At 38.0% G+C, this 19,893-nt stretch overlaps 4 protein-coding genes across 8 annotated transcripts; 2 read left to right on the top strand and 2 right to left on the bottom strand.

Annotated features, from left to right (window-relative positions):
- Positions 1–141: 141 nt before the first annotated feature.
- On the bottom strand, positions 142–4,479 carry Nap1 (Nucleosome assembly protein 1). Of its 4 annotated transcripts, none has more exons than XM_077398990.1 (8): positions 4,349–4,479; positions 2,790–2,941; positions 2,031–2,320; positions 1,744–1,903; positions 1,522–1,659; positions 1,282–1,429; positions 1,056–1,175; positions 142–840 (listed from the first exon to the last, which is right to left on the bottom strand). In XM_077398990.1, the coding sequence occupies exons 2-8, from the start codon at positions 2,934–2,936 to the stop codon at positions 680–682; spliced, it is 1,164 nt and encodes a 387-aa protein (XP_077255116.1). In that variant the 5' UTR covers positions 2,937–2,941; positions 4,349–4,479; the 3' UTR covers positions 142–679. The 4 variants fall into 4 exon arrangements, with proteins under 4 accessions (XP_077255116.1, XP_077255117.1, XP_077255119.1 ...); XM_077398991.1 differs by lacking the exon at positions 4,349–4,479 and adding an exon at positions 4,259–4,279; XM_077398993.1 differs by lacking the exon at positions 4,349–4,479 and adding an exon at positions 3,672–4,064.
- On the top strand, positions 4,457–11,630 carry LOC143893496 (uncharacterized). 2 transcript variants are annotated; one of them, XM_077398987.1, is made up of 8 exons: positions 4,457–5,573; positions 6,035–6,123; positions 6,235–6,377; positions 6,568–8,368; positions 8,483–8,692; positions 8,796–8,857; positions 9,043–9,245; positions 11,002–11,630. In XM_077398987.1, the coding sequence occupies exons 1-7, from the start codon at positions 5,428–5,430 to the stop codon at positions 9,232–9,234; spliced, it is 2,643 nt and encodes an 880-aa protein (XP_077255113.1). In that variant the 5' UTR covers positions 4,457–5,427; the 3' UTR covers positions 9,235–9,245; positions 11,002–11,630. The 2 variants fall into 2 exon arrangements, with proteins under 2 accessions (XP_077255113.1, XP_077255112.1); XM_077398986.1 differs by having other exon boundaries at positions 4,458–5,573; positions 9,043–11,630.
- Ktub (Tub domain-containing protein ktub) lies at positions 11,248–16,919 on the bottom strand. The gene is made up of 8 exons (XM_077398989.1): positions 16,709–16,919; positions 15,934–16,069; positions 15,683–15,775; positions 15,274–15,446; positions 14,992–15,159; positions 14,587–14,932; positions 14,096–14,248; positions 11,248–13,981 (listed from the first exon to the last, which is right to left on the bottom strand). Exons 1-8 carry the CDS (start codon positions 16,748–16,750, stop codon positions 13,848–13,850), a joined length of 1,245 nt encoding a protein of 414 aa, XP_077255115.1. The 5' UTR covers positions 16,751–16,919; the 3' UTR covers positions 11,248–13,847.
- Positions 16,920–17,436: 517 nt separating this feature from the next.
- Positions 17,437–19,693, top strand: Rpb5 (DNA-directed RNA polymerases I, II, and III subunit Rpb5). Its single transcript, XM_077398569.1, has 3 exons — positions 17,437–17,582; positions 17,670–17,985; positions 18,400–19,693. Exons 2-3 carry the CDS (start codon positions 17,681–17,683, stop codon positions 18,728–18,730), a joined length of 636 nt encoding a protein of 211 aa, XP_077254695.1. The 5' UTR covers positions 17,437–17,582; positions 17,670–17,680; the 3' UTR covers positions 18,731–19,693.
- The last annotated feature ends 200 nt before the right edge of the window (positions 19,694–19,893 follow it).

Below are 19,893 nucleotides of genomic sequence, written 5' to 3' on the forward strand. Positions count from 1 at the left end.
AAATTGTTGTATCAAACGTTTCCATGAGTTTATAGATGAAAGCATGATCAATATAGCAATTGCAAATAACACCAAAAATTCATTTTTTTTAACGGAAGTCTTGGAAGGTGAAGGAATATAAAGAAGAATGAAACACAGCAATAACTTTTTTTTCTCCACTTTTGTATTAAAAATGCTTCAACAGTACCCAAAAATTTATTCATAGAGCAACGTGCGTTTCTCGGAAAAGAATTCAACCAACCTCTCTGTCGGCACATATAAACGTAACAAGTAGTATAAAATGAAGCAATTAAAAATTGATAATAATTAGTGTTCGAGAGCGAGAGCAATTATCAATATACTTATGATTAGATCTTATAGCACAGGTATAATGAGGCGCACATTCTACTCATCGTCAACGGCGAGTATAGGAAAGGTTTGGTACGCATAATTTCTTTTTTTATATATATATATATTTTTTTTGTATCACTGGTATGTTGAAGAGTTTCTATGCTTGATCTGGAATAGGAGATATGATATGATTAGATGATCGACACGAAGAACAGGGATTACATTTGGAGCCACAAGGTGCAGGATTATCTAGGCAGTTATCGGTCGGAGGTGTCGTTAGTGTGTTGTTGCATACTGTAAACGCACGAACGATTGATTTTTTTTCCATTACGTCGCAATTAATGTAATTCTACTGTTGTTTACACTCATTGGGATCATCGCCTTGTTTTCCACCTGCAGGCGCGTTAGCGGGAGAGGAAGCCTCTTCTTCCTCGTCCTCATCATCATCATCGTCATCATCTCCTTCCTCGTCGTCTTCATAATCCTCGTCTTCGTCTTCTAAGCCTTCACCTGAAATTAAATTTTCACCTGAAAACTATTCGAAAATACACACCAAATGTTCTGATTATAAGTAATATAATAAAGATACATTTTGAAATTAATATGTGATTCTTTATCGATCTTATGTGCCTCGCGTTTGTAGATTTTTTTAACGTTGAATAAACATGTTGCGTCACATTCGTCATTACACGATAGGAAATTAGAATAATATGCACGGACGTTACCTGTGTAGTAGAGTACGGCTCTAGGAACTATGCGTTCTCTAATGTAATGGCCTAATTCGAAATCGCTGGTTAGTAGAGCTTGAGTCTCGTCATCCATATCGGCTTCCGAGTCTTCTGGCACTAAAGATGTTTGCACCAAAATTAGATTACGAATCAAGTATGTCGATTTGTAATTTTACTATATTATACACGGAGAATTAAAAAAAATACGTGAAATATTAATTACCAATTGGTGGACTGAAGAAATTAAAGAAGGAATCGTTTTGAACCGTTTTCGTCACGGTACGCATTGATCCTCGTGATTTATGCTTCTGATTCTTCTTAATAGTCTTTATCGTAACGTTCTTGCCCTTCTTCCAATCGATCACGCAGCCCTACGAAAAAAATTCTCTTTTTAGTATCTCTCTCATAATTACTTATATTACTTAATTAATAAAAACTTAATTAGATCAAGTAAAAGCTTTACTTTGCATTTGTATATCTCCGGCCCTTCAAAACTGAACGGATCGTTCTTTTCTGGAGTACATTTCATGACGTATTCTTTAGTGAGCACTGAATTAGAGAAATATTCGTTGGGCGTGAAATAGAACTCGAGAATAAATCCCTGAAAAATAAAAAAAAAAGAATATTAACTTGAATCAAGCTTCTTCTCTAATTATTAATTATATTACTTCGTTCTGTAGCTCACCATTGGATTCGATGGCAGAAATTTTACTTTAATATCATGTAGATGCTTCAAGATCGGCTCGTCATGTTCCTGAACCATTTCGGATAGCGAGCTTACATTCTTAAATATTGTCAGCCAAAAATCTGGGATCCCTTTAATATCATCCTCGTTCTCCGTCGTTCTAAAATCATATTACACAAATTCAAATTAATTTGCAGTAATTAATTGCACGTCTATAATAAATCTAATTTTTCTTAATTTCTTATATAAGCAGGTACATAATAATATAATTAAAAAAAAAAACATACTCATCCTTTATCTCTACAGTATCCTCGATCTTTGCCTTCTCCTTCATATAATTGCTTAGCGTTTCGTCTTCATCATCGCTGTCCCAAACGCATTGTTCATCGGTTGGCTCATAAGTGCCCGATATTATGTCATTCCGCTTCTGGTACAGGGGGGCGCACATTTTGTAGTATTCACATTCCAAGGCATGGACCTCCTCGTAAAATTTAGCCTCGATATTAGTAGTGACAAGCTGCAGTTGTTTCAGTGCCTTGACCCTGCGTTTGACGGGAGCAGGAAGAGACTGCATTTGCTGAAAACGCAATTTATACACTTGTGAAACTTCACAATCAAACACGACAATTTAATAATTTATATTTTATACAGCTTCTCTTTGAAGTTTCGCTTCTTTTTTTTCCACTTTATTAATTAGTTATCGATTGAGAGTTACAGATTGCAAGTTATTGGTTTACATGAATCGGCGATAAGAAAAACATTTATATGAAATTTGACTTAAATCAGCAAACTATGGACGACATTCACACAACTCGAGATGCGTAACAAACGTGATGTATCATTCGGCCAAAAATGGTCGGTTAAATGGGATGTAAAAGCAAACAAGCGTTAAGGAAAGCATGCGATTCAGAAAAAAAACTTGCAATATCACCGTAAAACAACGCGCGCGCGCGAGCGCGTTTAATAAGATCAATTTATATAAATTCAAAGATATGTGTATGTACGTAAAGTTCGCCGAATGAAGACGGGAAATAATATTGCAATACCTCTGCAAATCCTGGTGCAGTAATACCACCACCTCGAAGAGCAGCTAACACATCATTGCTACGTAAAATTTTGCGATGGTTATCGTCTTCGTCTTCGACGGATTCTGTACCGCTCGTATTGGCGGCGCGTTCCGGATCGGTTGTCATATTTACTACAATTCAAATGCGTCGCTATCAATTCTCTACCTTTAGCCGAGGCTATATCTGTATTAATCTAAAGAATCTCTTGGCGTTCAGCTTGAAAGCTCGGCAATCGTCCCTCTTCAATCGGCTCGAATTTTAATTTTCGCTTAGCTCGATCACCGAAGCGGTGTTACATTTATGCAAAATGTACATTGCTAAATATATATATATATAAATAAAAAGAAAAGACAAGCGAGACTAATTTTAAGACCAGGTCTCTAATACTTAATTTTCGCAACGTAATTCAAGAATGACTAGATAAAGAAGCGTATATTATAAATAGTTTGATTATTAAATACATATATAATGAAAGCAGAAAAAAATCTATCTCTATATAAGTAACATAAATTCTAGACAATCACAGGGGGTAATTTAATGAAAGAAAAAAAATACTGTTTTACATTCTCAGTAGGAACAAGTCATCTCATGTCATTTAATTAAGGGACAGAACTCTCGGCGAAAGAGACTGTTTTAACAAATCAACTACAAGGTAGATACCAGGGGTCTGTTTTCTATCGCTGCGAACTGACCTAGGCGCTAGTTCCGCAGCAATAGAAAACAGACCCTCTGGTTTCGGGGATGATAAACTTTAAGATCGGTTAAATCTCTCAGACACGGAGGGTGCAACGTGACGCTTGCAGAGCGTGTTAGAATTAAGTATTGTGTGCACCGGAGAGACGAGATTGCGTGAGAAATTACGGAGCTTCGGTGCAGTAGTAACGCAAAACGGCGCGCCAGCCGCGCGGGGACACGCGACGCACGTCGAGGGAGAGTTCGCGAGTCGCGTATGGCGCCTACGGGGGTTAGGAATTGCGCTTCAAATTCCGCGATTCCCTCGACCGTGCGAGTCGGTCCTGACGTTTTCGAGGGGAAGGTTATTTCCCTTTTCGGAGAATCGCGGTCGGCGAGGACCGAGACGGGCGACGGCGCGCGCGGAATGACATTGAGAGGACGAGGGTTAAAGGCGCCGGGATTCGCGACGCGCCGCTCCGCTTCGCTCGCGGCGGGGAACTCGGACGGCGGGAAGGAATATCGGGAGGGTACGGGGCACGTGGCGCGGAGATGACGGAACCGTGTGGAACGCCGGATGCGAAGCGACGACAGACCCGACAGACGTGAAAGAGCGGATGGGGACGCGGGGGGGAACGGGGGGAACAAAGTGCGCGCGCGAGGATCACGTCACGGCGACGTGGTGCGGCGAGTCGTATCCTGGAGCCGCGCACCGCGCGCCGTGGGGCCCCACGGCGCCAGGCGCGGATTCCGGATTATTCTCTGTCGGGTCGTACCTCGATGGAATCACACGGAGTCGGGATCAGCACGCGAGAAGAGAGTGAAAGAGAGAGAAAGAGAGAGAGAGAGAGAGGTGAAAACCAAACCTGACGAAAACCAGGGAACGAACAACAGGAGCACGACGAACCGGTCGCTGCCTCTCGACGGTTGGGCCGCGGGTAAATGCGCGACGCGAACAGACACGAATTGAGGGATGAGAGAGAACGGCGGTTGCGAATCGCGACCAATCGCGATCTCTCGACCCGGTCGAAGCGCGGGAATCGCCGCGATAAGTCGATACGCGTGTTCGACGTTCTCGCGGCTGCGCAGAGTGCTGCGCTTCCTGATTAACTTTAATCTCGGTTTTTTTATCTTTTTTTTAATTCTAAAAATTATTCATTTGTTAAAAACAGATGTGGAGGAATCTTTCATTAAGAATATTGGAAAAGAGAAAAATAATTAAAGCATTATTACAAGAATTAAAATTGAAAATATTATTAAAAAGCATTGAGCAAAACGTTTGAAACAAGAGGAATACCGGACTCAATCGGAAAATACGAAAAAAATCATAAATATTGAGAAAAATATATTTTATTTTCTTTGTAATTTTTAAAAAGACTTTTTTTTAAATTAATAAAAGATCGAGATCGCTCGATCGATCTGGACAAAAGACGCGAAACCGTTTCTCTCGCACGGTTACGTCGCGACGTCGCCATTGGCCCGGGAAAATCACGTCTTCCAATAAAAACGATCGAAGCCTAGAGACTTCGGAATTCGAATTCGCCGTCCGGTGTGCGCGACGATTCTCGCGCCGCGCGCCGCGCGCGCCGTGACATTAGCACTCGAATCTCGAATAACGCAGTTTTCGCGCATCCGCGTGCGACGTGGTTATGTCTCGCGACGAGGTCCTAGACCTCGGTGGCCGTGATCATATTTTTTTCCCTCCCAATCCGCAGCGAGAGTCATCGACGTCGCTCCTGTTTCCGCTTGTCGCGAGTTAAGTGCACTCTTTCCCTTCCGCCAGTTCCGCCGTCTCTCACGCTCTCTCTCTCTCTCTCTCTCTTTCTCTCTTTCCCCCCGCTGAGCTATTTTCGTGTCGTGCGTGTCTTCGGGGCGCCGAGCACCCGGGAACGGTGAAATATGTGTGCACGTATACGCGCGACTCGATAACACTCGGCCGCGAAATATGTCAGCGGGCACCACGGATCCGAGCGAGACTGTCACGAGCGCGGAACACCCTCACGATGGCTACCTCGTCGACGAGGTCGATCGCATCGACCTGTCCGGGCTGTCGAACCTGCAGCTCGACGACGACGACGACGACGACGATTGGTGGGTGTCGCACGCCCATCGGTGGCCCTTTAATCGCACCTTCGTGGGAACACGCTCACCGTGTTTACCTTCATTTTCGTTCCCACTCGATTTTTACTTCTCTCTACGGGGAAACGAATAAAAATATAACGAACATATGTATAATAAGTAACGGTACAATTGAAATTTACGGGAGAGCTTGTATTGTTTGTGGAAGAAAATTATCGTACATCAACTTGATAGATTTCTTTCATTTTTCTTTATGTGGTTTGGCAGCTGCTCTTGAGTCAATTTTAATTATATTTAACAATTGTCTGTATAGTGACCAGTTTTTTTCATAGCGTGTAACTTTGAGATAAATTGGAGATATAGAGGACAGATAAAACATGTTTATATTCTGTACTAATGTAATGTTAAATATTATTTTATTGCTTCAAAGTTAATAAGTTGACGTTGATTAAATTTTTATTCTTTTTTTTTAGGTTGTACATGCCCCTACAACGCCGAGCCGAACCTGCAATCCAGGATCTATATGCCTGGTTGAAGACAGAACCGGAATTGGATGTTCAAAGTACAAAGCATGATATCGCGCTAAATTGTTCGCTAACTGTTCTCAGCTTGATTTACTATCTTATAATCCGAGTATTGCTTACCATTGCTATTAAATTTAATATGTATCCAGATAACAGAAAATGCATCGACACTAGAACATTCACGAGACCTAAGAAACGATCGGCTCGAATGAGCTTTGAATCGATTTTCGAAGGACTACCGCCTTCTACGACGGATAAAGAGAAGCTACGGGATGTTACGCACATGGAAAATGTAGATTGTTCCTCTCTCTATATTTAATACTAGAAATTAATTGATCAGGATTGATTGAAGTGGATTTCCTAGTTATATTAAAGTAAATGGTTGTAGAATAAATTTTCAAACGCTTAACAATAGCTATGAATTATCAATTAAGATCTGTAGTGCATTGCTTAAGTGTGTAAAATTTTGTGTCGTCTACTAGGTGGGAAAATGTTTACCTGCGACGATTGGAGATAAAGAATCCGTACCACCGATTCTGAAGCCATCCACCAAAGCGACTATGAATGTTTTATCCGACGAAAACTCCGCGATGTCAGGGCAGGAAAGCATGGAAGCCTTTCTAAACTTGTCGCAGTCCAAAGGAATAGATTCATTTATAAATTTAGGCGAACCCGAGTTCAGCGATCTGTTGATGAACGTGTCGCAGCCTTCTATTTTGAGTGCGTCTGTCATCGCGTCTATAAACGAGTCCATATTCGTTAAAAAAGACGTATCAGTGATAAATAAGAACATGGCTCAAAGCATTAGCGATATGGAAGACAGCTCAAACTCCGATGATGTCAACGAAACGTTCGTGATGCAGGACGACGACAATACCCTGGATGAAATAAATCATACAAATACTCTAAGCGACACCTGCAAAGAATCTCTTCAATTGGATAAAGGCTTGAACGAGACGTACAACACTGGAGTTCCTAGCGGATCCTCACCGTCAAGATCGAGTCTCGGCAAAGGAGAAATAGTTACTTTGTCTTCCACTTTTGTAACCGAGCCTAACGCTAATGCTACCTTTGTGCAATCGCAAAATAAAGCAACCAATGACGTCAAGTCGTTAGATACTACATATCTGTCTTTAGCGAAAGGCGCCGAGAGACCAAATTCGCCCGTGTCGATTAACGACACGTACATACCTAGCATGCGCGCAAATAAAGCAGATCTGAATGTAACGTGTAATGTTCCGTCGGATGAAATCGAATCCGTGGTTCTTCTCACGCGCGAGACACTCGCGAAGGAGAGCGCTTTAGATATATCTTTCAAAGTGCCTATCTATAATCAATCCACGCCGATGAATCCAAACGTGTTGGACGCGGCACCGAAATTCGCTGCGAAGCATCTGGACCAACCGCAGCCAACTGTGCGTCCCACCTTGAAAGCTCCCACGTCGTTGAGGCGAGAGTTGCTGGCAGAGATTCAACGAAGCGGCGATCGCAAACTGGACTCCACGTACGATCATATCCCTGGTGATCATCCCGGGTCGAGGGACACCAAGGAGAATGTTCGCGTAGCCTGTAACGAGAATGAGACTAACAGATTCCACACGTACAAGAAAACAGCGTTTAGGGCGATGGCCAATCAGGGTACAAGTCAGAACGAAACGGCTGTAATCGCTCAAAAGGAATCGCCAATGGACCAACGTAAATTTTATACTTTCACGAAGAAGAGCAACTCTATCGAGAGAACTGACAACGCTGGCAGTGAGAACATCGAGACGCGCCCAAGCATGGACAGCACGTTTTGCAAACCCATGCTTATGAAGACGCAGCAAAAGCGAAACGTACAGAGAGCGTTGTCGAAGTTACCGCAATTCCTGCAGAAGTCCAATCCCAATCTTGTGTCGAGCTCGCTGAAGAGCGCCGGCGGCGTGCCCGTTAGTCGCACAGGCATGTCTAGTATAGAATACATCAAGGGCTCGCAACCCAATATCGTGCAGAACGTCGCGGAGAAGGTGCAACTGCCGAGCAGGTTGCATCTGTACGGCAAGATGAAGAGCGGCTCCGAGCAACGGTTGCTCGAGACCAACGCGAATGCAAATAATCAGTTTTCGATGAAGGGCGTGATCGCCGGTTCGACAGAGAGCATAGAGAGCACGCACAGCGTTCACAGCGCTCCCGACCTGGATGACAGACTCAGTACGTGCTCTGACAGCAGTAGTCATAATTCATGCGCCAGACGAACAATGAATGTCGAGGAATTACATAAAATAGTGCGAATGCAGGAAGAGAGTAAGTGCTAAGTTATTATTTAGAAAATATAGAATTAATTATGAAACTGATTTTATATTTAAATGAATTAAAAGTATCGCTAAGAAATCGCTAATTCTACATTTGTATCTTTAGGTTTGAAACAGGACGCAGCGCCCAAACTGTGCAGACAAGTTCTAGAGAACACGTGGGTCGAAGCGAAAACGGACTTGCCTTCCCCAATTCTGAAAAATGGTGTGGAACGTTGCGAAATTGACAGACATTCGCGAAATACTGACTTGAGTATGAAATGTAGCTCTCCGATAATCAGCCCCAGCGGGTCTAGTCATGCATTAAACAACGAAGGTAATTAAATAATTTGTTTCAGAATTAAAATATAATAATGAATAACTCTATAACTTAAAGTAACGTAAGGTCAATAAATAAAATAATAAATGTATCTTTTAAGGAAATGCCGAAGGTAATGTAACGAAGACTAAAGAAGAAAGTGCAGTGGGTGAAAAGATAGAGGTATGTATTACATTATGTAAACTTATGTAAACATTACGAAATCGAAATTTCAATGTTTCACAATAATAGCTAATCAAAACTTATTCGTTACGTTGCGACATACAAGTTTACTGCTTAGAAGAATTAGAAGTAAGTTATCATTACATATATATATGTAACAATTACATAAATAAATTGATTTGCAGGGTCCGAATCGAGTAGTGCCTAAAATTGAGAATAAGACTCGGTTGAGACAGCCAACCAATTGGAGTACCGGAAGTAAGCCAGCTGCTGTGATAAGCGGAATTCCTAGACCCGCGTCGCGTATACCGGCTCTCAGATTTGTACGACCGAACGCGAAAACCACTCAAGCCGATTTGAGAAAAGGATGCACGTGAAATCCCGAACGGTAAAAACAGAATAAAGAAAAATAGAGACTCACAAAGTTTAACCACTAATATGGCGATTAGAATAACGGGGATATATATTTTCGGTTCTATTATATAATAACGATAAGTTTCTCGAAGCTGATAGAAATTCAGTATTATTGAGCTTCCAAGTTGGATTATTATTATTATTATTAATATCTGCGTGCTGTTTGTTTGTATTCAGTTTGTAAAATTAGTGATGTAAAGATCGTCTCGCGTTATTATTCATATTTAATATATATGCACTTTTTTTTACGATTTGAAGCATAACTGTCTTGCTAGATAAGGCTTGAAAATTATTTATACTATTATATACAAACTTGGAAAATATTTTAGGAGTTTGTCTATTGATTGCTAAATAATATTTAAAAAACGCGATCTATTTCGCGAGTAAGATCATTCAAGTCGTAAATTTTATCGTTGCCAAAACTAAGATTTCAAGATGTAGATCGTATTGATATTGTTTGTAATTTCTATATGATGTAGAGTAATTGACATTTTCGTTCGGTGTTTTATACGAAAAGCCGAAAACAAAGGCTATTTTTTTTTTTACATAATAGTCAATACAAACAATTGCAATAAATCTTAAATCTTTGTACATAAGAATATATATAGTGTTATGAAAAATCGTTCAAATATTTTTTTCTATTAAACAATAAATGACAGATCGCGGCCGATAAATTATAAAAGATGTATGTACCTACACGGAAACAAGACTGCGAGGGTAATTAACAGTTTTGCAGACAAAATTCAACTTTTATCTCATCTCCGTCCTGTTCGTTTTCCTTTTCATAAAATTGCTTGTCATACTTTGTCAAATCACCTCAGACATATCATCACGCTTACACGATACAAAGAAATTATAAAAGGTTGATACAGTGAAAAATTGTTCGATCTGTACGTTCATATCAGGTGTTCAGTACCTGTTCAACCGTTGAAATACTAATATATTGAACATAAGTTCGACGCGTGTTTGAAAAAAAAAAAAAATGAAAACCATAAAAATATTCTGTGATTCACATATTGTTGTATCGCATACATAGATACATATACATTTTGTATAGAAAGCTTTTTTTATACATTGATAAATTACTAAATTATTTATTTAGTGGCGCAGAGAGATGGGCGCTGTTCCAATGATCCAAATTCAAATTCGGCCAACCCTACCGAAAGTATCTTGCCATGAGCACTTTCTTCTCTATAAAAAGCCGCTTGGAATCGGCGTTAAATTACAAGTTTCTTATATGACGCACAGACGACACAGATATATGCAGAAAGGTCACGATGCTCGAAATCGAACAAAACAATTAAGAAAAAAATCACTAAGGTTGAGAATACGAAGTTACACTTCGACTTCTTATAGATTTAGTTTGTAAAATTAGTAATGTGAAGTATCATCTCACGTTATTACTTTTTAATATATATGCCCTTTTTTACGAAGCATAATTGTCTTGCTAAATAAGGATTGAAATTACTTATACTGCACAATGAAGAAACAACAGTGTTCGTACGCTTTGCTTCGTTATTTACGAAGAGAGCGCGCAAACTTCTAATTCAACTTGAATATTCTAAAGAATTGTCAATTACGATTACGGTACATCATGGCGAAATATATTTTAAAAAAAGTTATTTATATATAAATAACATTAATTATAAGTAGAAATAATAAATAAAATGGTGTTACTCTCTGTGAGACATAGAGCCTGTAGGAGGTTTCAATAATCGAATTTATTTTAGGCTGAAGGGTGATTAGCTCATCGCGCTCTAATCTGATATCGGAGTTACCACCTATATCTTTCAGAAGCCTCAGGATAAAGGGCTCGTGACAAAGTGCTCTCGGTGGGTTACTATTACCTTTCAAACTATGGCGAACGAAAAATTGTGACGATTTTTAATCGGATTTGAACTCAAATCTTCGGTTCATTGGAGCAGCGCACATCTCTGTGCGCCACGATCGCCACCCATTGTAAATAATAAACTGAATAAGTGATCATCATATCGTAATCTTTATTCATGTCGATAAGTGCTAGACCTTAAGTGCCTTTATTGTATTAATCGAGATACAAACAGCGGTTTTTTATACATGAAAAATACAAAAACTAAGAAAATGCGCTCACTAATCTATCAAGTTTTACTGCCCAAATAATGCTGGAGAGAAATGTTACTTCTTTTATAAATCTTGTAATAATAAATAATATACACGTTACTACGTACCCTTTCACCCGTTTCTATTCTATTAGAATCAAACACGATGCATTCGTTTTTATAAAATTGTTTTGTATGTCTCGCATCGAAAAACATTTTTCAGAGCATTTAATAAACAATATAAATATATGATTAAAATTATTACGTTTTTTTTTTTTAAATTTCGTATAAAAACTAATGCATCACTTTAGTAAAAGTACGTACTTTAGTATGATTTTCTCTCATTTTTCACACGTTTACGAATAACTTATTACGTTACACATAATGTACCAAAACTATTACCGGTACAATAAAAGACTAGACATATACTCTTCGATTACACCGATAAATAAACATAATTGTTGTATCGAATGTGCAAGATGCCTTTTGCTGTCCGATAAATATTTCCGATTAATTTAATCACATAGTAGAGATATAAATAAGAACATTTCTGTAATATAGGGATACAAATATACAAAATACAGACAATACGGCATCTAATAGGGATAATAAATGTGCATCTCGTCGCACAGGGTCATGTTCCAAAACTCACTCTAGTTAATTAAAATGCTATAGTGTACGTGACGTAAACTATAGATTTTAGTTACCCAGAGTGAGTTTTGGAACGTGACCCATGAATTAGTAGAATATAGGACGAAAACTGCATATACATTATACATATATACTTAAAATAATTGAGAAGTGGAATGTGAAAGTATTCCAATGATGTAAACAAAAGGACAGGATAATTACGGATATAAATACGATAACTATAGCGATCGCTATATAATGCAGGTACCTATTTTTAAAGTATTGCAATAAATATGTTTCTATTAATCGTCGAACATTACTATGTTAAAAGCTACCATAGTAACACACGCACTCAGATGATTTAGACAATAGCTGTGTATCAAATATTACCTAATCATCTGATGCTTCAAATATTTAAATAAAACGTTTAAATAATTCATTTGTTTTGCAAAAAATCGTGAAAATTTCAATAAAATACTTTGTCGTTTTCTTATATATATATATATAAAAGGCGAAAAATCTAGTATATTATATCTCTCTATACACATCTATATAACTTAAATAATACACACAATATATAAATAATATGTGAACACATTTTTTTAACTAATCTCGCATCTTGAATTATATTTTTTAAGATTTTACATTTGTAATTTAGTCTAAAAGTAACTCCTGATTATTTGTTGTGCATAATGCAAAGTGATGCAAAATAATTAGAATAATATTTAAATAATAATAATTAATAATTAATATAATATTCGATAATTTCAATATTTTCTTATATTAATACGACATATCTTGTTATATCCCGAATGAATTTATGAGAGGAAATTTGATTGAAGATGTGCGCGATATATTTCTGATTAATAGTGTACGCGCTACGTGATTCTATATATATCTAATATTCAAAATTTTTTGGTGACAGTGAAGATTGCACATCTCCATATGGTGATAAAATAAAGAGTTGCATGATTTGTAGCCACTTACACAAGATCCCGATTAATCATAATCTTATTACGATCGGGATGTTTTTTTTTTAAATACAAATTATTAAATGTTATATAAATTAATAAATAATTTTTCATGAAATATATGTGAAATACGTGTAAAAAACGAGTCTTTTTGTGATGTTCGTTTCTTATAATTAATGCGCACATGAATTATTAACGAAATATTTAAACGTAAATTTCTTTTTGGTTAGTGATCTCTTTAATAACGAGATCAGTTTCTTTTCAATGAAAACGAAACAGATACAAATGTAAATATCGTTTTCCAAAAACACAGCGAATTATTATGCCAAGGCACTGTAAAATCAGATACTTATGTCTTATTATTTATAAACGCTTTGCATATGTATGAGTTATTCATAAAAATATGTTTCCAATATTTAACATACAAATGTATACTGCATTAGTTTTCTGAATTATTGGCCGAGGAATCATCATTTTTTTCAATCATTTTTGTGAACAGCAGTAATTATTTCACAATTAATGTGAAATAATGAAAATAGCCGTAAAACGTAACGGTGCTGTGTTTCAAGTGTAACCCTATCGAGATTTTTATGTAAGTTCAACACCTTTATATCGATTTATCATGAATAATATTGAAGTCATCATTCCGCATTACACACATTTAGTATAGAAATAGACTCATTACGAAGTATGAAAAGTGAACACACATTTAGAGCGATTCTCGTTTCACGTTTTATCTTATAAAACGGTTCAATACGCCGGGTACCATATTTAGACTGGTACCTGGTAATCTACTGATTGTCCATTAGTAAAAGTTAACGATTCAGAACGATACAGTAACTCGTGGGTAAGTATGTACTTAACTGACGTTTCGATCGATGCCATTCGGTCGCATTGTTATTCGCACGCTAATTTACTGTCGAAACTGCTCAGAGCGATGGCAAATGCCTGAACTGTACAAAGGGGAAATCTGTAATCCATCGTAAAAACGTCCTCCGCGACACGTCCAAACTGCATCACGACGTAGTCCACTGAAATTAATTTAAATCCAACAATAAATCTGTTAAAAGAAATTACAGAAAAATATCAAAAATATCACATCACGTATGCTGTAAAATACAAAAAAAAATTCAGTCTCGCCTTACCGTCGCTATCGTGGACGACTTGGAAATTTTTTACAGATGCCTGAGTTACTCGCCCATGAAAGTTAAGAACGTAGGACTGCGTGTCATCGTTCCATACGGGAGTTTTGTTATGTAACTCTATCAGATTGTCCATCTGTTTTAATTTCCATCGTTCTGAAAAGATAAAAAGATACAATTTTTGTTATAAATATATTCTATAGATAGTTCTAATGTAAGTACTAATTTAATTTTCTGTTGCTGCTGCAATTTCAATTGCAATACCGCGTTACAATACCGTATTATTATGTAATTATATAACTTTCGTTAGTAACTTTCATTATACAATTAACTATATAATTTTAAACTCTGATACGCATGAAGTATATTTTATTTCATATGTATATATATATATTATTTCATTTCACAGGACATTTTTGGCACGTAGTTCTAGAATATTTTTTTTTGCTTTATCTCGTCTTATACATTATATGAATATTAAAATTATAAATTACCAAGCAAGGTTTCTGACTCAAGTCGCGGACATATCTCCACTCGCTTTTGATCGGGCGTCATACCCGGTATAATAACGGTCATTTTACGCGGGCCTTTAAAACCTAAAACATTCGTATCATACACAACCGCGGCTAATTCCTGCCGTGGATTGAAACGCTCGTCGCGTTTATCATCTTTCATCAACGAGTATCCGTTGTCGTAAATTGTGAACTGTGTCCCCAGAAGATTCGATCGGAGTTTACCGACGTAAGATTCCCCTCCCCTCGAGAGATCTGTCGGATCGGTCGAAATCAAGTAATTGCTCGTTGCGCTTTTTTTCCTTTTTCGGCCAGCCAGTAGAAAAATCTGCAAGTACAATCGGTATATAGAAGACGAACCGTTAAAATAAGCGAATGTAAACGTACCTTTTTCCCGTAATCGCGTTCTAGATGCAAGAAATAAGTCGGATAAAGACCACGGTCCATTCCCTTTCGGTCGCGCGTTATTCGACATTTGTAATGCATTTTTTTATTTGCCGGTTGTAACACAAACTGTTCGATATTGCCTTCTACGTTTCCCTCCAATTCTGGGCTCTGCAAAACGCACAATAAGGTATTCAAGAATTATTTCTCAGCATTTGTATATTATGAATAAAACACTTGTACACACAGAGCATATTTATACATTATAGTATGTATAATACATACGGAAGAATTATTTTCCCTAATAAGAGTATTAGGTCCTTCCGACGGTGCCACTCGAAGTGGTGAAGAACATGGGAGAGATTCCGAGGGTGAATGCAAATCTATGGGTGACGATTCCTCATCGGCGCAATCAGTACTCTGAGAACCTTCATATAAGCCTCTTTCGTTGACCATTGCTACAAATATCAATAAACATTAGCGTAATTTGAATAAATAAAATTATACATAATTAAAACAAGAAAATGTCTCATTTTCGTATTAATGATTAGTGATGAAAGTTTGATGCTGACAAGAGATGAAAAACATCATTATTTTTTTAGCGATCTAATAATATACAGTCACACAAACAATCACCAAAAATCGCCTATGTGAATGTGTATTTTACTTTTAAATAGTCTAACAATAAGTTTACCATTAATTGTCCCTTCACTATTTTTTCTTTCCGCGTAAGGTCCCACGTCTGTATTTGTTTGAAACATAGCGTACTGTAATGGGCCATCATACGCTGCAAATATATATTAAAACATTTATTCTCAATTTTTTGTATTACACATTTTTGTGATATTAAGCAATTATTAAAAATTAAATATTATTTATCTGCCTTATAACTGTACTCGATCATAAGCATCTAGCAATTATAGAATCATTTTATTTGCACACTACCGTGAAGTTCCTTATTAGGGTTCATCCATTTGTTTGAGTGACTCGTCAGCTGCGCGCTAGATACATTAGACGCTTGTACCATCCCGCTAGCACCAGTCTGCCTCTTCTGCTTCATCTTCTGCGCGATCAGTTGCCTCTATATCGATTAACACGGAACACGAATAAGTTACTTTATGACATAAAGTTTTATTTGCTAATTTAAAACTATAAAGAGCTAATATCGCAATTTGAAAAACAACCATCTAAATACATAAATTAACTCGGTAACTCACAATTATATTCATAAACTTCACATTCAAATCACTTTTGCAATACAATAATATAGTGCTGAATTCCAATCAAGTTCATAAAATATTTCTCATTCATTTCGTACATAAATAAATTTTTAAACAAAATAGCTACAGCGTAATGTCTATTAATACACGGCCTTATTCCACAAAACAGAGAAGAATTCGAATATGATTAAAGCTGCCTATTATTAGCTGTTACATATTAGTGTTCATTAATTATTCATCTAATGGTAATTGAAAGGTACAGCTCGGGTCTCAATGTTTTGCTCGCGTGTTTAACGAAATACCATCGGAGGCCAATCCTCCTCCCATAAATTTCCCATAAATTGATATATCCTTTCAGGATTGTAAGTGACGCTCGTCAAGTTAAATGAGTCGCCACACCGTACACACACGCAACAGGAGGTGCGAGGTTACGCGCCCCGAAGAGAGTTTACGTGCGACAAGTAAAAAGTCTCGGCTTATCCGCTACGCGCAAGTCGCACCTGTTGTTCCAACTTCTGCTGGCGCAAGTCGAGCGATGTCATTTTGCGCGAAATCGGTTTGTCAGGGCGACGATCGACAGGGATGCGCAGCCCCCCAGGCCGCTGGCTTGTCGGAGTTGTCAGCTTTGTTTACTCCAAACACACTCGTTCGCTCGCGGTACCTAGGCAACCGTTCGCCCCGAGCTCTCCGTAGCCTTCGTCGGAGCTCTCTCATGGCGGACTCGCAAGAGTCGCAAAAGTCTGGGAGAATGGCCGAGTCGTCGATTGGCCAGTTCGATGAAGGCTCCTCTGATTGGTCGGTCTCCGAAAAAAATTCCGAGCACCGGCCGCCGTGAGTAGCCGCGATGCCCGCGCGATCAATTGCGACGCGACGAAATAATAATGCCCATTTCTATCAAGACAATTAACTATATTTAATCTCGGTTTATTTTTACTTCTCATTTTTTTCTAATTCCAAGAATAGAAAAAAGATAAAAAGTGAATTAAACCGAATTTAAAGTTGATAGAAATTGATAGGAAAAAAATAAAAGTTAAACTGCGCAGAATTTAAAGTTATAATCTATTTTGGTAGAAATGGACATTGAAAAAAGATAAAAAGTAAGAAAGTCAATTTACATTAAAGTGGGAAAATAGATATAATTATTTAGAATAAAAAAAAAGAAAAAATAAGTTAGTTTTCTTTTTGTTCGAGTTTTTCAATGCCGACTTCCGGTCTTTCGTTCCCTCGCTTTAGTTCGCCACTTCCGGGCGCCTGAAATAATAGTCACGTGGCGTGGTCGATGACTATTGTGTACGTATTGGTTTGTAGTTTGTATTCGGTTTCGGTAAATCGGTTTTCGAATTCGATTTGGCGCGGACTGCGGCGTCCCTCGTGGTAGGTTTGATTCGCACTATTTTGAAAATTGAACAATTAACTTCTCGAGCTTCGTTGATCAGTACAGAAAAAAAATTGGTTTTCTAGATTTACAAAGAATGGCGGACGACGAGGACGAGACGTATAAATTGTGGCGCATCAGGAAAACCGTGATGCAATTGTGCCACGACAGAGGTTACCTCGTCACCCAGGACGAGCTGGATCAGACGCTGGAGCTGTTTAAGGAACAGTTCGGTGATAAGCCCAGCGAGAAAAGACCGGCCAGGAGCGATCTTATCGTTCTCGTGGCGCACAACGACGATCCTACGGATCAGCTGTTCGTTTTCTTCCCCGACGAACCGAAAATTGGCATCAAAACCATCAAGACGTATTGCCAGCGTATGCAGGAGGAGAAGATTCACAGGTTGCTTTCCACATTACAATACTTTGATCGAAATACGGGTTCCAAAATATAAGTTGCAATTCATTCACACTTCTTATCTTTCTAATTGACCTCGTATAAAACTGAGGTACGAGACGAGAGTCAAGATTGAGCCCAAGATTCGCCAACTACGAGTTGGCTGCTCTTGTACGGTGCCACGTACCATTCATCGTGATATTTTATATTTTTGTATTATATTTTATTTTTGTAATTCATATTTGAACAATATTTGTTTAAAGAAAGGCATATTAGGATCCAGCATAGGTACATTGCTGTTAATATCACATAATTTTTATATCTCTGACTTTTTAAAAATGCCAAATAATTTATTTACCTGGTTTTACTTGTCCTTAACATTTGTAAGAGATTATAAGGCGCCATTATCTAACGTTGCAGAGCAATCATTGTAGTCCAGCAAGGCATGACACCGTCGGCTAAGCAGTCGCTGACAGACATGGCGCCGAAGTACATACTGGAACAGTTTCTGGAATCCGAATTGCTGATAAACATTACTGAACATGAATTGGTACCTGAGCACATTGTCCTAACTCCGGACGAGAAGGAGGAACTATTGACGAGATATAAACTGAAGGAGAACCAACTGATGCGGATACAAGCTGGCGATCCGGTGGCGCGATATTTCGGTTTGAAACGTGGACAAGTCGTTAAGATAATCAGACCGTCGGAGACCGCGGGAAGATACATATCCTACAGGCTAGTTTGTTGAGGAGGGAAAGGAAAAGTGTCGAAAATAAGTCGTAAAGGTCTCTCGCAGATTTAAAAGAGAAATGTTATTTATTGAATTTACTCATTAGTATGTAAAAAAGAACACTGCAGCTCGAAATTCGTCATTTATTATAGCAGCATTTTATATAATGGTGCATCGTCTCTCGTACCTGCGTTATATATCATCGTTTTAATAATAACTGCAGGTTGTACATTTATTACGCTATGTAAGAAACCATCTTTCGCACCGAGTGTTTTGAACATCCGTACATCGTACGAGTTAGTAGCAATGAGTAATTACAGTTTTCACACGCAAACACGTGTTCCGAATGCGTTCTTCCCTTCCCAATAGTTTTTTGTATTTTAATGCACTTGTATGGCAATTACATGCGTAAAATGTATATTTCGTTTGCGTGGTTTGTCAGCTCACATTTATGATCGACATTAGGATATAGCTTAAGTTTATTACAGAAACAACGATCGTACAAAAAAGATCGCGGCTCGCGGGGATCGCTCGCGATCATCTGGCTTGGATATTTATTTCGAGTTATTATTAATATTATACATTGCTTGGTCCAAAAGTATCGTGCTATACGGTATATTTTGACGTAAAAGTATATCGGTAGCAGGATTTTCTCCTCGAAACGATTTTAATTTAGTTAATTCATTCAATTAATATATAAATGACAGTCGAGTGATACATTTCATTAATAGTACGTTTTTTTTTTTTTTTTTTTTTCGAGTCTAGTTGCATTTATTCGTAGACGTTTTCGAATGACTTATCGTCTCTCTTGTCTGGTTTTTCTTGCTTATTAATAAGATTCAATTTGCGCGAATTGAATCAGAAGCGTAGATTCTCTTTAGCAGTCTATCGATGCAATTAAATAATTATACATTTTTGTAATCGAAGAGATATGATATTGCGCTCTGAGACGTGCTTAAACTCGGATAACTTAAAGAATAACTCTTGAAAAAGTCTTCCCGAATTCAAATTCTACTACGTAATCTCTATTCTTCACCTTATTCAACTCTAAACGTTTAATCTTAGCGTTTTGATCCTACTTGTAAAGGGGAGCGAACGACGAGAGTCGTTATTAAAGCCGACGGAACGACATCGATCTTGAAACGCGAGTTTCCGCTTTCAGAGTTTATCGCGGTCGACTG

This window comes from Temnothorax americanus, unplaced genomic scaffold, assembly GCF_048541705.1.
Source record: "Temnothorax americanus isolate GAGA-0224 unplaced genomic scaffold, ASM4854170v1 Scaffold12, whole genome shotgun sequence".
In the NCBI taxonomy this organism is placed as follows: domain Eukaryota; kingdom Metazoa; phylum Arthropoda; class Insecta; order Hymenoptera; family Formicidae; genus Temnothorax; species Temnothorax americanus.

Excerpts from the sequence above, each read along its gene's own strand:
- Nap1 (XM_077398990.1), bottom strand. The coding sequence starts at position 2,936 with ATGACAACCGATCCGGAACGCGCCGCCAATACGAGCGGTACAGAATCC. Across the intron at positions 2,321-2,789 it reads CTGCACCAGGATTTGCAGAG|CAAATGCAGTCTCTTCCTGC; the intron begins GTATTGCAATAT and ends TTGCGTTTTCAG. Across the intron at positions 1,904-2,030 it reads ACTGTAGAGATAAAGGATGA|AACGACGGAGAACGAGGATG; the intron begins GTATGTTTTTTT and ends ATATGATTTTAG.
- LOC143893496 (XM_077398987.1), top strand. The coding sequence starts at position 5,428 with ATGTCAGCGGGCACCACGGATCCGAGCGAGACTGTCACGAGCGCGGAA. Across the intron at positions 5,574-6,034 it reads GACGACGACGACGACGATTG|GTTGTACATGCCCCTACAAC; the intron begins GTGGGTGTCGCA and ends CTTTTTTTTTAG. Across the intron at positions 6,378-6,567 it reads ATGTTACGCACATGGAAAAT|GTGGGAAAATGTTTACCTGC; the intron begins GTAGATTGTTCC and ends GTCGTCTACTAG.
- Ktub (XM_077398989.1), bottom strand. The coding sequence starts at position 16,750 with ATGACATCGCTCGACTTGCGCCAGCAGAAGTTGGAACAACAG. Across the intron at positions 15,776-15,933 it reads CCCTAATAAGGAACTTCACG|CGTATGATGGCCCATTACAG; the intron begins GTAGTGTGCAAA and ends ATATATTTGCAG. Across the intron at positions 15,160-15,273 it reads TTAGGGAAAATAATTCTTCC|AGCCCAGAATTGGAGGGAAA; the intron begins GTATGTATTATA and ends TGCGTTTTGCAG.
- Rpb5 (XM_077398569.1), top strand. The coding sequence starts at position 17,681 with ATGGCGGACGACGAGGACGAGACGTATAAATTGTGGCGCATCAGGAAA. Across the intron at positions 17,986-18,399 it reads CAGGAGGAGAAGATTCACAG|AGCAATCATTGTAGTCCAGC; the intron begins GTTGCTTTCCAC and ends CTAACGTTGCAG.